The 15,641-nt window shown below is 48.5% G+C and overlaps 1 protein-coding gene across 2 annotated transcripts in view; it reads right to left on the bottom strand.

Annotated features, from left to right (window-relative positions):
* Positions 1-15,641, bottom strand: part of Dlc1 (DLC1 Rho GTPase activating protein) — a 152,372-nt gene that overhangs the window by 32,136 nt on the left and 104,595 nt on the right. The window contains exon 1 of one of the 2 annotated variants that reach the window (XM_038325619.1): positions 10,924-11,283. The exons of the other annotated variant lie outside the window; for it this stretch is intronic. Coding sequence (XP_038181547.1) covers positions 10,924-10,960 — 37 coding nt within the window. The 5' untranslated portion in view covers positions 10,961-11,283. Of the gene's footprint in view, positions 1-10,923; positions 11,284-15,641 lie in introns of those variants that run through there. 2 annotated transcript variants of the gene reach the window in all.

Genomic DNA, 15,641 nt, shown 5'->3' with positions numbered 1-15,641 from the left:
CCTACCATTAAGAAAATGGCATGTTCTCATATAGTCCCACACTGATGTCACTCAGTCACTTTCAGGGCCACCTGGTTAGCAAACAAATGATGTGAGCTATGGAGATGGCTCTGTGGAGAAGAGCATTTGCTCTGTAAGCGTGCGGACCTGGGTTCAAGTCCCAGCACCCAGGCAAAACCCATGCAGACAGGTGCATCCGAGAAGCTCCAGCCAAGCCTGAGCCTTCTGCACGCCCGTTCATTTCCTCACACTGATCCTAATACGCGCTCATAGCACCCTCAAGATACAAGATCCTAAAACGCAGGTGGAAGCAGTCAACCAGCTCCTCTTAAGAATGAGCTCTATGTCCCAGGTGAGAGAAGAAACAGGCACTCACAGAATCCTAGTTTGTATATAGAGCAGAATTTTCCTTTGTAGGGAGGCAAGGGTCAATGTTTAAGATGCCGAAGCAGAACCAGGGAGATGGATGTTGGGTTAACGGTGTTCTTGCACAAGTCTCATCAGCTGTGATTGATCCTGGAGCCCTTGGTGGAGAGAGCTCTGATGACTGTGGCTGTACTTTGAGCTCTACCTGCACACCGAAGCATGTGTTGCTCATGCGCACGCGTGCGCACACACAACCAGGAAACACCACGGCCTGTTAGCCAGTCACTTCAGCATTTCCCACCTGGCTTGAAGGGCGGACCCTCTTCTTTGAGTGCAGGTGTGTGCTGTTGTACGCGCCACAAGGACGGTGTTTTCTAAAACAGCGAGGCCACCCGACTGGAGAGCACAATGGCCACACAATGGAACCTGCAGACGAGGGGTTCTGCTAAGCAAGCCACAGACACATATGTTAAGGAGGAAACAGGAAATTTTTCTTGGAAGCAGCTTAGCTGTTTGGTCGTTCACAGAGCAGTTCTGTGTGTGAGATGAATGAGTCCTGAGACCTTTTGTGCACGGCCGGGAACCCTTAGTCCACATTTACACATTTCCCGGCTGTATCGGATGCCCCCCGATCTTCTCGCTACACACCTTAACTGTAATCCTTTACCCATGACAAGTAACTGTAAGTCTGCCAACTTTCCCTGAGCTTTCTGCTGCTGAGCTCTGCAGGTTGAGTGACAGCCCAGGAGTTTAAGTGGGCTGCAATACCATCACAGTGGGAACCTGGGGCTTTCTTTCCTTCTTTCCCTCTACGCCCGCCCATCACAGGCTCCAGGAAATCTGTTTCTTCAAAGAAATGCTAAGGAATTAGAGAATGCTACAAAAAACGCAAGCATTTTCCCGGTCCTTTGGAATTCCTGCTGTAAGGCAGATGTGTGGGCAAAGGTTCCTGGGTACAGAGCTGCTCTAGCTGTGGGCAGGCAAGCGGGGCTTTCAAATCTAAACCAAGATTCATTCCTGCCCCTGGGTGACATGGGATTCCTTCAAAGGGAAGAAGGGGCCGGCTTATCAGGTTCTCGCCACCAGGTCAAGGAGGTCAGGGATGCACACAATGGCTTTAGTAACAGCCCACCTTCACTTCGTGGGTGGGGCTCATGGGGTGGGTCATCCGGAGAAGCATCCAGGTCCACAGGGCATAGAAAGGCGGTAAGGCGTCGGGAACTTCTTACAAAAGCCAAAGTGACCACCCAGCCCCATGTAGTCAAATTGGTCTCATCGCAGGACGGGCATCTTATTTTATAAAAGCTCCCTAAGCCCTACAAGGGTAGGCAGGACTGGCTCCCCTCGGAGTCGCATGTCACCTCCCCACATGTCCCCAGTGCAGCAGTTCTCAACCTGTGGGTCGTGAGCCTTTGGCAGGGGTCGCTTAAGATATTGGAACCCACATAATTTACATCACGATTTGTGGCAGTAGCAAAATTACAGTTCATAAGTAGCAACGAAAATAATTTTATGGTTGGGGGGGGGTGAGCACAGTATGAGGAACTGTGTTCAAGGGTCCCCGCAGTAGCAAGGGTGAGACTCAGTGTCCTACCGTTTTCTTTGGTCTTGGATTCTAATGACTCTTGGTTAAACCTCTCCTCCTCCCCATCCCCAACCAGGTTCATGAACTACCTAGACTGGTTTTCACTAACCACGTATTTCCTTCTGCCCCACCTCTGCTTACAATAGTCCAATGACTTTCTATCATCTTTGACTCAAAATTCAAATCCCTCGGCAAAGTCCGTGGGCCTTCCTAACTCAGCCTCTGCCGGTCTCTTCCGATCTTGAAAGGCCTCTAAAGGTAAGCCCTCTTAGTTCCCAGGATGGAGTCTCTCTTCAGACTCCAATACACACACACACACACACACACACACACACACACAGACACACACACCCGCCACACACACCTTTGCCTCACAAGCTTCCCCCTCTTAAATTCGGGTCCATCTCAAAATACTCCCTTTTGTACACTAGAGCCACACACATATTTGTCTTAAAAATGTAAAGGAAAGGGGGCTGGAGAGGTGGCTCAGAGGTTAAGAGCACTGGCTGCTCTTCCGGAGGTCCTGAGTTCAATTCCCAGCAACCACATGGTGGCTCACAACCATCTGTACTGAGACCTGGGGCCCTCCTCTGGCGTGCGGGCATACGTCGAGGCAGAATGTTGTATACATAATAAATAAATAAATCTTTAAAAAAATGTAAAGGAAAGGAAGCTCAGCAATATTTTCATTTCTTCAAAGGCAGACTAAGAACTTTCACCTGACAACTATAAAAATAATGTTAAACACGCACAACTGCTAAAGGCTGGCTATCAGGAGTTATCTATGCAGAACGAATTCCTGCGGGGGGCCAAGTCCCATAGAATACTTACTGCACATTTATTAAACGCCAGTGTTATCTAATCGCAGGAAGGATTCTGAGGGCATCTAAGCTGCATTCCTACCTCAGGTGCCTAAAAGAAAATTCCAAACATCTAAGGCACATATTCTGGAAGTTTCTGAGAGTCAGGGCAATCCTTCAATTGGGGCTTTGGGCTGACCCAAATCCATTGGTGGGGCATTAAGTGAAAGAAACCAGCCTGCATTTTTTTTTTCCTTCAACAGTCTTTGCTTTTTGAAGTAGGTGAGTTGCCAGCTATCTTCAGGGATAATCAAAACCCCAAGTTCCTGCCAAGCAGGAAACCAGGTGGAAAGGCATGCCACAGCGCCGGAACAGGGGGCACAATGACCCTCTGCCCTCTTTGCTGGAATTACTTAGGTTTCTCAAGAGCTCTCTAGGGCCCGTGTGTTTGTTAAGTCCCAAGTGATTTAAGTCAACACCAGTGAGGCCCTTCCCCCACCTCCATGGAAAGTCCGAACAGGGGCATATAAAGCCAGGGTGCTGACCACACCCCCACCTATGCCCACTCCCATGCCAGCCCCCCAACTGATCAGGGCTCTCTGGCTTCCTCCTGCTCACCCCTTCCCACGCTCATCTTCCACAGCATGTTCTGCTTACATTCCGTGTGCTCGCTTTGTAAGCTCCGAGAATATTCCGTCCTTTTCCTTCACAGATACCGCGCAAACCCCACACTATTTTGCGGCAGCATGGTGGGTCCCTCAACAAACACACAACCGTGCAAATCAACCACCGATTTCATTTTCATCCTAGGAAGCTCAGTCTTCTGATTAGTAACTCCAGCGAGGACCTGTTATACACACGGATGTCTACAAGTGGAAGTGCCTGTGTATGTACGCATGTACATGTAACCTGAAGGGATACAACTTTAAGTGCCTATGTACGTATGCACGCACATGTAAACCTGACGTTTCACACGACAGTTACAATACCTGCTCTCTGAGCTTTGGCTTCTCACACTGCTGGTTCCTTCTCCGGGACACACTCTCTTCCTGTTCATCTGTCCAATCCTAATTCCTCTCAGAGTACTGACACTAGAAACTGTTTCAGGAACATTTCCCAACGGTGTGTACGTTTCTTGACGCTTGCATCGCTTAAATGTATAAACCGCTTTTTCATGAAGTAATGCGTTGACCTGTTTCATGAAGGCCATCTTCATGGCATAGAGAACACAATACCCCAAATACTTGCTAAGGGGGAGGCCTCTAGAGACCCCCAAACTAAGTCTGATTTTCACAGAAAACCCTTCGGCCTGTAGAAAACTCTTGGAATTCTTATTTTTTTTTTTCCCCGTTGGGCTTTAAAGCTTTACCTCTCAGGAGACTTTCTGACTCCTGAGGAGGCAGGGAGCTGGGTGCTGACATTTACGGGGACCTTGCTCCTTCTAAGGGAGCTGGTCCAGCTTTTGGGCAATCTGCTCCAATTCCGAGGCACCAGATGGTGTCCCCAGGCCGGAGAGTTTCTTGCCCATTCCAGGGCACTCTCATTTTAAATTACCTAGCCCAGCGGGCTCCCAGTACTAGTGAGAAGATGGAAGCTGGGGGCAGATGCTTTTTAAGTGTTCTCTCCATCTGTTGACGATTTGGAGGGAGATATGCTGCTTTCTAGGAGAGAAGATTCCTAGAAATAACGTGGGGGGGGGGGGGGATAAAGAAGCCGCTTTCCCCCCGTGATGTGACAACTTAATTAAGGGTTTTTACTTTGAAAGGAGGGAACCTCTCTGGAGACACCCCGAAAGCCGACACCTTGATTGAGCACTTGAGGGGACACTTCAGTGAAGCAGGAATGACAGCAGGTGACATGCCCTTTGGGCCCCACCTTGGCACAGGCATTTGCAAAGTACTGCTCTTAACCACTGGAACCAGGCAAGGGCGAGCGGCTCCCATCACTGCCGGGCTGTGCTGATGAGCGCTCCCGAGTGGCGGGCTGTCAGGAACTTTCAGCCTCCACACCGGGGCACCTCATTTCCAGGAATAGAAAATATCTCCCAGCGAATCAAAAGCTGGCAGGCACCTGCGCTCGGGGACAAAGAGGTCAAATCAGAGAGGGAACTGATCCATTAAGGAAGTGGACGCGGTAACATCACCTCTAGCTGTTTTATGCCAGTCTAGGGGGAGATAAAAATAGAACTTTGCCCCCGCCCCCATTCTTTTATGTGATGAAAATATCACCGCAAAGCCCATTACTTTGAATGCCAATTAAGAAAAGAAGTACCATTAGGAGCCCACCGTCTGTCAATCAATATATACATATTATGTATTTCAAGGATTTTGTATCAAATACTTAAAGACAAATTACAGACTAAGGGAAATGGCTTGGATTAGGTCCTTAGGTGCTAACTACCTACATGAAGACAGCTTCAAGAAAGGGGGTGACACAGCTTTAACACACCCTTAGTTTATAAAGCCTCAATTCCATAAAAGGTGGCACAGGTTTTGGGGTTACCTAGTCAGTGTCTGAAGGCCAGATACCTGATAACAAACCTAGAGTCGGCCCAGCTCTGTGCTGAGAGCCTGGCGTACACGACGACGGCTTCTCTCTGTATGTTAGCGGAGGCCTTTACCCCAGGGTCCTCCAGGAGGACTAGAACGAGTAAAAATAAAACACTTAAAAATCACGAAGCCACGACCTGAAGTTAGGGATAAAGAGGAAAGCAAGGAATTCCAGCAGAAACAATACAGCAGCAACGAAGGCCAGCACTACCTCACCTCTGTTATAGTCTTTTCTGACCAGATTAAAAAAGTAAATAAATAAATTAAGAAAGGGATGAAATACGACGCTACAGTTCATCAAAGACCAATCAGAACAGAACGTGGCAAATACTGGTTAAAGGCATAATTGGCCACTTCCTTTGGTCTAACCTAAGGCAAAGATGCTTTTCAATTTGACACGCTCAATTTTTTTTTTTTTTTTGTCTGGGTTGGGTTTTTGGTGGTCAAACTTGCACAGGTTAGGTAAGAGTGGTATATCCCCACCCCCACACGATCCGGCCAATACCAAAATAATATAAGGAAAAAGAAGCATATTCCCATCTTCGTGATGAATTAACTAACCATTTTCTTTAAAATTGCTGGGAATCTCTGCAGCCCAAGCACACACTATATAAGAGTTAAATTTTGAACTCATATTCATCTACTTAATTTCTTATAAACACATTAAGAACCCCCTTTTGAGAGGGCCCCCGTCTGTTTACACAGGCCAACAGGAAGGGGTCTGGAGTGTCACTGGGGTGACTGTGACCTTGGGCACTGACCTTCTCTCTAGCTCAGCAGGGCACAGGCTTTTCTGAGGAGGCCTTTGCAAAGTTCTGGAATTTCCCTCGCAGTGACTTCCACAGACGCCCAAGCAGCACACAAAATCCCCTTTCCACATCATATCGTTTGGTTCGGAAGAGGGAATTCGGTGGACACTGGCTCTCTGACAAGGCCTCCATTTTATCCAGGCTGGAGAAAACCATCCTGGATCTGCCATCTGAGTGTGACATAGGGCCCACAGGCAGGACGGCCTGGCTGCAGGGCAGACCCACACCTGGGTCACAGGCCATTCCACTCCCAAGTCTTTTCCTCGCTGGCTTCCTAAGCCTGCTGGGCCTGGGAGTGCTACAACCTCAGGGTGTGGGACACTTTTGTCCCTCCAACATCCTTTGGAGACAGCCACAGGAGAAGGAAGGCGCCTCGCGACAAGAATCAGGAAGCCACTTCCAGTTCCCTCCGCGGCTGGACACTGAAAGGTGGGGCAGGCGAGAGATCAAAACGTGGACGGATGGACCCGAGGTGTCAAAGGCATCTGGGGACCCAGCGTCACAGCGTCACTGCTCCAATACCTTTTGATTTGCCCCCTACTAGGGGAGAGGCTGGCCTGAGAAAGCCGAATAGAAGGAGACGTGAGTGGGAAGGACCTGGTATCATAGACACCTAAATCTAGTGACAGAACAAAACCAGGGGAGCCTGAAGAAGAGAAAGCTCCTCACTGTGTGGGCTTGGGGACTTGGGGTGCAACCAACACTTTACTTCGAGTGCCCAAGAGCCTTACTTTTTAGCAGGCGGAAATTCTGTAAGATGTCAGTTACTGATACCTAGCACACACACTTCTCTTAGAAAGCATTTCAAGGTATCTTCACTGGAGAAAACATTGCTCCATCCAGTGGAAGGTAGACTTTTCCGAAAGTGGTCCCTGGGACTCCCCCAGATGTTGAAGACAGAAGCTCATCTCTATCTGCTAGGCTACGATCACCCGATCACCTTATGCGTTCCCCAGGGGCACAGAGTCCCCAGGAAAAAGCAGTCTTTGTAAGGCATGACCGGAACATCCTAGAGAAGCCTGAGTCCTGACTGTCAGGGTCTACAAGAGCACACAAGCTAAACAAGCAAGGTTGTCTTCCTGCCGCCACTGCTAAGGATAGCAAGGACGAAATAGCTAGTATAAAATAGGTCAAGGTGGAGCCGGGCAATTTAACTACCACCAGGGAAGCTCTCCTCTCCTTATCACTGATCTCCAGAATCCTCAACAATAACACAGGGGCCACCTCGGGGAGAAGTGTTGACAGACAGGGTGGGCTGACAGACAAGCCTCCGCAGTTGGAAATCAACCCACTCCATATTAGCAGAGTGTCCCACTACAGTAAGGCTCCCTTAGCCTCCATCTCAGCTACCCATAGTCAACTGAAACCAACGAAAAGCATGAAACAAAACACTCCGGAAACCAACAATTTGTAAATCCTCAATAACTTCTACGAGGGCTTATTGTCACGACGGCCCTATCTTACTGTTTCTGTTGCCAATCTTTTACTGTGTCTGATTTATGAATTTTATCATAGGAATGTATCTATGGGGGAAACATGGTGTACAGAGGGATAGACATGTGGTTTCAGGAACTCATGGGCGCCTCGAGACGTATTCCCCAAGGATAAAAGAGGACCACAGTAACTTGAGACCCCTGATTGCAGTCACAGTAGTAACTTCCTCCTATATATAAAGAAAAAAAAAATTGTGACCCTCTTGCGTGTTCTCCCTTCAAAGACGACTCGTACTTGACTCCACATTCCTCTGTTCACAATGGCCAGAGTCAGAACTAGGACAGCTGTGAACGTCTGTTCCAAAACCCATTTTTCTTCTCATTTCACAGCCCTGTGGATCAACGTGGGCTTGGGCTTTTCAGGCAAGAGTAGGCATTTAACTCTTTAGAAACTGGGCTAGTTTCAACTTGACCTTGACCACACAGGAGGGGACTTTCTACAGACTGGGTCACGATAAAAGTGAGCATGCTCAGACTCAGAGAGATAGTTACGTTTAGATATTAGATCACTTTCAGCCATTGGCTCCAACGCATGTCACTGTATCACTGGCCTGTACAAATATTACAAACGACAAAGGACAGCAGCCACCTTTCCGCTACTTTGTTTGGCTTGTCAGGCGTCTGGGTACCTGGGCCAGGTTGTCCTGACACTCTGCACAGAACCGAGACATCAGTCTGCACTGGTTTGGTAATATCCAGGGGGGAAGCGGAAACATCTGAGGTTATTTTTACTTCTGCAGGTCTTCTGGCTGTACAGGGTGAACGGCAGCAGGGTGGAGCAAGTATTGTCTGGAGCCCTTTAGGACTTTTTTTTTCTTTTTTGCGCATGGCCTCATTTCCGTCTTCCTGTTGCTAGGAAGGGGAGTTAAGCATGAGAAACTTGTGTTTACAATACTGGCCCATCCTGTCCAGAACAAGGCTCTCTTCAAAAAGAGCCCCATTTACTTCGCTCACTGTACTCTGGATGCCCCCAATTCTGGACCAAATCACTCTTCCTTGAATATTTTCAAATTGAGTATTTACTCGCCTAAGTCATAAAAATACCACTCATTTAAACATTGCATCATAGTTTAGAATCTCCACAGGGACACCCAGGGAAACCCAAGTACTAATTTTTTTTTTTTATTTGAAACCACCTTTTGGAGCCTCACCAAGCCTCAGACTGGAAGCATCTTGCAGGGATCGCCCAGGGCCCCTTGAAGTCCCACAGCGCTTCTGCAACAAGAGCTGGAGTCCTCAATAGTTTAAAACCCACTTTATGCAGCAATACCTTGCTGTGGTCACAACACAACTCTTAGCCTGTTCTAGCCTGTTTGGAGCAAGGTGTCACCCAGCTTGCAAGAAAGTAAAATCAATTTGTCAAAAGCAAACTTTGCAAAAAGACAGCTTGAGAGAAAAATCTGTCTGCTGGGCTTCATTTTCAACTCTCCGAACAGTAGTACTAATGAAAAAATTATGCAGCCAGGCTAGGGCCAGGCTGCAAATCCAGCATGCCTCAATAAAAGTGAGTACAGGCAATCTCCAGCATTTTCTCAAGAAAGGTCTCGAAATAACTTCTGAAGGCACATCTGCTAACCATTTGACACTCTTTCCTCGGGACTTTGGTTCTTCTGTTAGGGGGGCTGCTGCCTCGAAGGGCACCCCTCTGACCATCTGCTGCAATCTGCTTGCCAAGATGGCACTGGGTGCCTCCATTAATTCCACCCTTATGGTCAGCAAATTATCCCGCGGAGGAATAGCCTGCTGTCCAGATGGGAGCAAAATTAGTCAGCCTCTTGGAGCCGCTGATAGGTTTACATTTTGAGTGCAGCAGTCCGCCGGGCTATTATTTTCCCTCATCCCTTCAGCAAACAGAAATTTGCAGGGTTAAAAAAAATGTAATTTGAGACTGGGCATTCTGCCTTCTCCAGAGCCTGATTTTTTTTTCTCTCTCTACACAAGTGCGTCACATATACCACCCCCATGAGTCTTTTGGTAATGGATGGCTGTGCCAAGCATTCCTCCGAATCACCAGCCACAGCTTGAAGCAGCCTCTGACTCTGAGAATGAACCCATTTGTGACCACATTGGGTGTAAAAAGCCTCATTGAAAGCAAAACCGGATGGGGCAATATTTTTTTTTCCTCCTCTACTGAGCAGATTAATGACTTTAGGCAGGGCTTCCCGTTTAGCTGTTAGCATCATTTGAGAACAGAGCGGACGTCAGTATCCGTCACCCCACGAGGCACTTTACGTGTAGTAGTTTATTTGAGCCTTACAACCTCCACTGAGTCAACAGTTACTACCCGAGTTGCGGATGGCACAGTGAAGTTATGCCACTTTCCAGGGTCGCACATCTTGTGCGATACTGATCCCCAATTTACTTCCCGCGCATCACTCCTTGCTCCAAAGGCCATGCACTGAAATGACTCACAGAGACAGAAAATTACACCAACAGGGTGGGCTGCTGTTCTGAGAGCAACCCTTAAGAAGGATCAAAGGCTCTCAGCTCCTGACATTGGAGGAGGGGACAGGGGCACAGAGAAGGGCACTAGTCCAAGAGGCCTTTTCCTTGATTAAAAAAAAAAAGCCTCAGGCCTGGAGACGTGTTTCCTTCCTTTTCCTCAGCCCACAAACTCTTCCTCTCACGCCAAGGGCGTGGGCATCTAGTGGGGGCTTTTCAGGAATCGCATCCAACCACCCCACACAGCGGGAAAGCACTGAGTTCCCATCCGAACCCCACGTGCGATGGGGGTTGGGGGTGGCCAAGGAGCAATCCAGACTTAGCCCGCCGAGGCTCAGAGATTTCCCAGCGTTGAAAACAGGCGAACGACAACAAAAGAACACTTGGGTAAATGCACTCGGAAACAGTGCTAAGGAAACTTTCCTCAAGTACAGCTGAAGTCCACACAGTCCCTTAAATAATGCATTCTTTGGGAAACAATACTGATTTGGAACGTGTAGGGTGTAGGACAGCAAGAAGAGATAGAACCGTCCCCCAAAGAAGTCGCAATGGGGTCGCTCGCCCCTGGAACCCCAAGGCCAGTTTCTAGGAACAGAAAGCGTCTAAGTCATCCGGACGCCAGTCCGCAGTCCCCCAGGCAATACGTGGCCAAGGGACATGACCCGAATTAAAACCTCCCTCTCCAAACTCTGACCCAAGCTGCTTAAACACACACGTTTTACTACTGGGAGCCTGGGGCGACTCCTTGGCAAGCGTGTCAAAACACACAACTACAACACGGACTTGGCAGGGCGGGGCGACAAGTCCTCTTCGGCCGGTCCCCCTCAGCAGCTGACCCCAGGCCGACTAGTCCGACAACACGACACAAGTCCATCTTACGTGTTAGGATCATGGTGTCCGGTTCGTCTCTACACATCAAGGTCGGCGCAGGGCGGCGGGAGTGCACCGGGAACGTCGGGGAAGCCCGAAGCAATCGGGATCCCACGCCGGGACCCACAGTGGCACCCGGGACGTGAGCCCTCACGGTCGTCAGCACATCCTGTTTCGACGCTTCCCTGCCCTTCGCCCTAGCTCGGGCAAAATCGTGAGTTTGGACTGCCACCGCGAAAGGAGGGCTCTCAGGGAGCGGGAAGCGGAGCTAGGGAGGCTCGGCTCCTGCAGCGTTGACGCTCAGCCATGGTCCGGCCTGGAGCGCACCACCTTCCACCCGCCCGCTGCAAGCAGCGCTCTGCTCGTCGCGCGCCCTCCCGGCCGCGCCCTCCCACCGAGCCCGCCCCCACGGGCGGGACCCACGCTGCGACCTCGGGCTCTGCTCTGGCTCCGCCCACCGCGCACTAGGTCCCGCCCAAAGCCCGCCCAGGTCCCGCCTGCGCCTCCTCCGCCCTTTCGTGGAATGTTTTCCCAGGATCTGCACTTCTGCGGCGGCGGGAAGCGCCTGAAAGTCGCCAACTACTGGCCTCTAGGGTAAAGGCAAAAAGCCTGGAGGCTTTTGAAGGGTGCAGAGGTCGGGGCCTCATGCTCACACAACTTCTATCTTTCCCGCTGTGGTCTGTGCACCCTCAGCCTCTCATTCCGGTAGACATCACAAAAACTTACCGTGATGGTAGGGACAGTAGGGAGGTAAGGATGGATCAGTGTCTCTTGATCAGAAAATGGGGAAAAGCAGTAACCTGGTCTTTGGGACACCCATTCCCTCAAGAGTACAGAGGGAATGTGGGTATTAACATGGCTACGGAAGTTTTCCCCAGCACGTGGGGAAGAGCCAGTATACCATGCATGGGTACAGTCATAGCCAGTGCATTTCTGTGATATTTGGTCTAAGGTCACAGTTTCTAAAACTGCTCATGAACTAGCTCCCAGCCTGCCATTTATGATCTCTGATGGTGATAATCTGATCTGTTTTTTTTTCTTTTTCAAAGGTTCAAATGATTCTCAAGTAGCTTAGGTGGAGGTTCCTCATGTCATAAGAAGGCCCCGTTTTGAAACTTGCTACAGAATATAATTAAGAATAACGTGTTTAAAAGTCCACAGCAATTTTCATGAAAATTTATTTTGGAGTAAGTTGGTGTTTTATGTGTGTTTATCGATGGAAATTTGTTCTTTCAATCCCAGGAGAGCATTTACTATGGGCCAAATGGTTTCTCCACTGAATCATACAGCAGCCAGCAAAGGGGACCCATATCCTTCTGGAGTTGACTTCTTCCTAGGGAAGCTATACAATAAACAAAGCAAGTGGGAATATATGTAGTGAGTTAGATGAGAAGTGTTAGGCAGGCCAGGCAATAGAATTGGGGCCGAGTTTATTCTTCAGTAAGTAAAATGTATTCCCTTATACTTCAAAATGAATTGATTTTATAGCCATAAGCTAGGTTACCGACGAGACTCTTCCTGCTTCTACCAATGGCACCCTATTTTCCCTATAAGAATTTCTCATTTTGGAAGCCACATTTAACCTCCATTTAGCAGACCTATGGCCAGGACATTTTCCTGATGCCAAATGCTGGGGACCCAAAGGCAGTACAGAGTGCATGTGGCCTCTGCCTGCCAAGAGTTTATAGAAGGGTGGGAAGAAATGGGGGTGAATGGAAACGAGGGACTTTTGAGGGCCCAGGAAGTGAAGACCTGAATAGTCCAAGAAAATGGAGTTGTCCTCCGAAGCGTGGATGCTGGGGGAACTGTGAACGCATCCAACAGTTACATCTCTGCAATGTACAAGCTCCTCAGACTAAATCACATGTACTTTGCATACAACTTATGGACATCCTCCCTACATACTTTAAAAGTATTTATTAGATGACTTATAATATGCAATACAATGTGAACACATGTAGATCTGCATATGATCAGTACAGATGCAGGTTTTTTTTTCCCCTCCTAGTATTTTCTCTTCGTTATGGTACTATGTGGGGGTCAGAGACCAGCTTTGTGTTTATTATCTCGTTCCACTTTTACATGGGCTTGGAGGATCAAATTCAAGTCATCAGGCTTGCCGCGGTGTCTTAACTTGCGTCTCTGATGCTGGGCTGAAACACCGATGAGAAAGTAACTTAGGGGAGGAAAGGGCTTATTTCAGTTTGCAGTTTATAGTCCATCGAGGGAGGAAATGAAAGCAGGAGCATAGAAGCAGGAACTAGCGCAGAGGCCATAGATGGGTGCAGTTTACTGGCTTGTGCGTGGCTTGCTCAGCCTGCTTTGTTACATAACCCAAGATTCCCTGCCTAGTCATAGGCTGGGACCTTCTGTACCAATCACCAATCAAGAAAATGCCCCACATGCTAGCATATAGGCCAACCTGATGGAGGCATATTCTCATCTTCTGAGATGAGTCCATCCTTCTTCTCAGATGTCTCTAGCTTGTGTCGAGTTAACAAAAAAACTAACTAGCATGCATGGCCAGTGCCCTTACCTACGGAGCTTTTTCAGGCCCCCCCCCCCCCCCCCCCCCGGCACTTTATAAACTTTTAGCTAGGATTTTTACCAAGTTGCCCAAGCTGGCCTGGAACTCACTCTGTAGCCCAGGCAGACTTTGAATTTCTTAGCCTCTTGCCTGGACTTCTCAGGTAACTGGGCTCATGGACCTGAGCCACCTGGCCCCACCCCTGGATGTTTCCTATCATGACGATTTGAATCCATGGACCAGGAAGTTGTGGATTTGGTAGACCACTGGCTTATTAAATGGCACATCAAATTCGAACAAGAAGTTCCTACTCCGAATGCCCAGAAGGAAATGAAAACAATGTAGAACGAAGCCTTGGCTTTGACCTCTGTGAACAATAGGCGCTCTTGCAAGCCGGGCGAAGGGAAGGCTGGCAAAACCAATCAAGAGTATGTATGCATAGACAACTCTGTTGACCAGACGAAAGAGGATCTCCAAGCCAGCTCAGAGCTTTCCCTGCTCACTTAGCTTTCCACCCATCACCATGGGCTTCATTTGTCTACCCCAGGCATGTGGCCCTAAATTAGTGCATTTGTCTGCGGCTGAGATCTGGGTCTCATGGCACAGGGCTCTGAGAGGTAGGCTGTCCCACGCAGTACAGATCATTTCCCCTGAGGCAGCAGCCACGGTTACCAAAAGCTTTTTCCTACGTAAGAACAGACAAACAATGCAAGAGCTGGGGAGATAGCTGCGGGCAAGGTCACTCGGGGCAAGCTGGAGGACCTGCATAGGATCACGGTGTCCAGGTGAAAAGCCAGACCAAGAAAGGGAGCCTGCTAAGCACCGTACTGGGAGACTGGGGAACCCTTGAGCTTGCTGGCTATATAATGAGTCTAACCAAATTGGTGAGTGCTAGTTCTGATAAGGCAGATCATAACCGAGGAAGACACTTGCCACTGACCTCTGACCTCTCGGCAGGTATAAAAGTGTGAGTACACATAAACACATGTACACATACATCACACACACAAAGAAAAAAAAAGAAAAAGAAATCCTCCACAAATTGAGGCTTTGTGTAGGCAGTTGTCATTGAATGACTGATTCCCGGTGGCGGCGTACTTTGAAGACTATTAAGATGGTATTACGGCCTGTTCTGTTCATCCCAGAGGCAAGTATTAGCTGTGTGGAGGCTATTCACAACAGCTGCCCAGCAGTCTCTATTTAGATTTGTTTCCTAAAGACTTGGTGGAATTACCAAGGAAAGACAAAAAAAAAATCTCAACAGCTAACTCCTAAATTGCATAGCAGATGAAGAGAGCTAGCTATTCTTTATGATCGTGGGTTCATACTCTATCTTAAGGGTTGACATTAGATAACTGATATTGTCCAAGGGCACCTTTTTGTGTGTCACCTCCCCCCCACCATGTGTTAGAAACACAACACAACTTGAAAAGGCTTAAGCATGTGATGTCGGTGAGGCAAGCCCCAGTGGAACAGGGCAAACTGAGTTACCGAGAGACCCTCTAAGAGGAGAGCTGCCAGGGGCGAGATGGGTATCTCAGTCACGAAGAGCATACGCTCTTCTTGTGGAAGACCTGAACTGGGTTCCCAGCACCCACATTTGGCTGCTCCCACCCACCTGTAAATCCAGCTCCTGGAGATTCAATACCTCTGACCTCAGAGGACACTTTCTCATAACCCCCTTGCATATACATCATTAAATGATTGCAAAATGAATCTTAAGAGAAAGAGAGACGGAGGGAGAGAGAGAGGAGAGCTACGAGCCCAGTACTTGCTGTTTGGTATGTGCTAACAGAACAGCCCCAACACACTGGGTAAAATGTCAGACGCTCTGCTCTCTTTCCCTCCCCTTCCTTTGCTTTCTTTGCTATGTTGATAATCACACCAACCACCTCTACATGCCAGACAAGCTCGCCACCGCCAAGCTATACCACCAGCCCCATTTATGTATATTTATGTCAAAGCTTCCACTGTTTAGATGCTGGCAGCTAATTTAAAAAAAAATCTGAATCCATCCTGAGCAATTTCAACTTTGGGCTTCATTTATCCCTGGGGGCAATTAGTTTAAACCTCTGGTCTAGAGATAGGAGCCAAATAATCTCTGGAAACTTCTTTGCTTCCCTTAGGACTTGAAGACTCTTCTGTGCTTGGAAAATGTTGTAATGCAATTTGTGTTCAATGGAACATTGTGAAATGACTG

The sequence above is a fragment of the Arvicola amphibius genome, chromosome 4 (assembly GCF_903992535.2).
Source record: "Arvicola amphibius chromosome 4, mArvAmp1.2, whole genome shotgun sequence".
Taxonomy (NCBI): domain Eukaryota; kingdom Metazoa; phylum Chordata; class Mammalia; order Rodentia; family Cricetidae; genus Arvicola; species Arvicola amphibius.
Note: the sequence above shows the minus strand (reverse complement) of the source record. Positions and strands in the feature narration are given on the sequence as shown.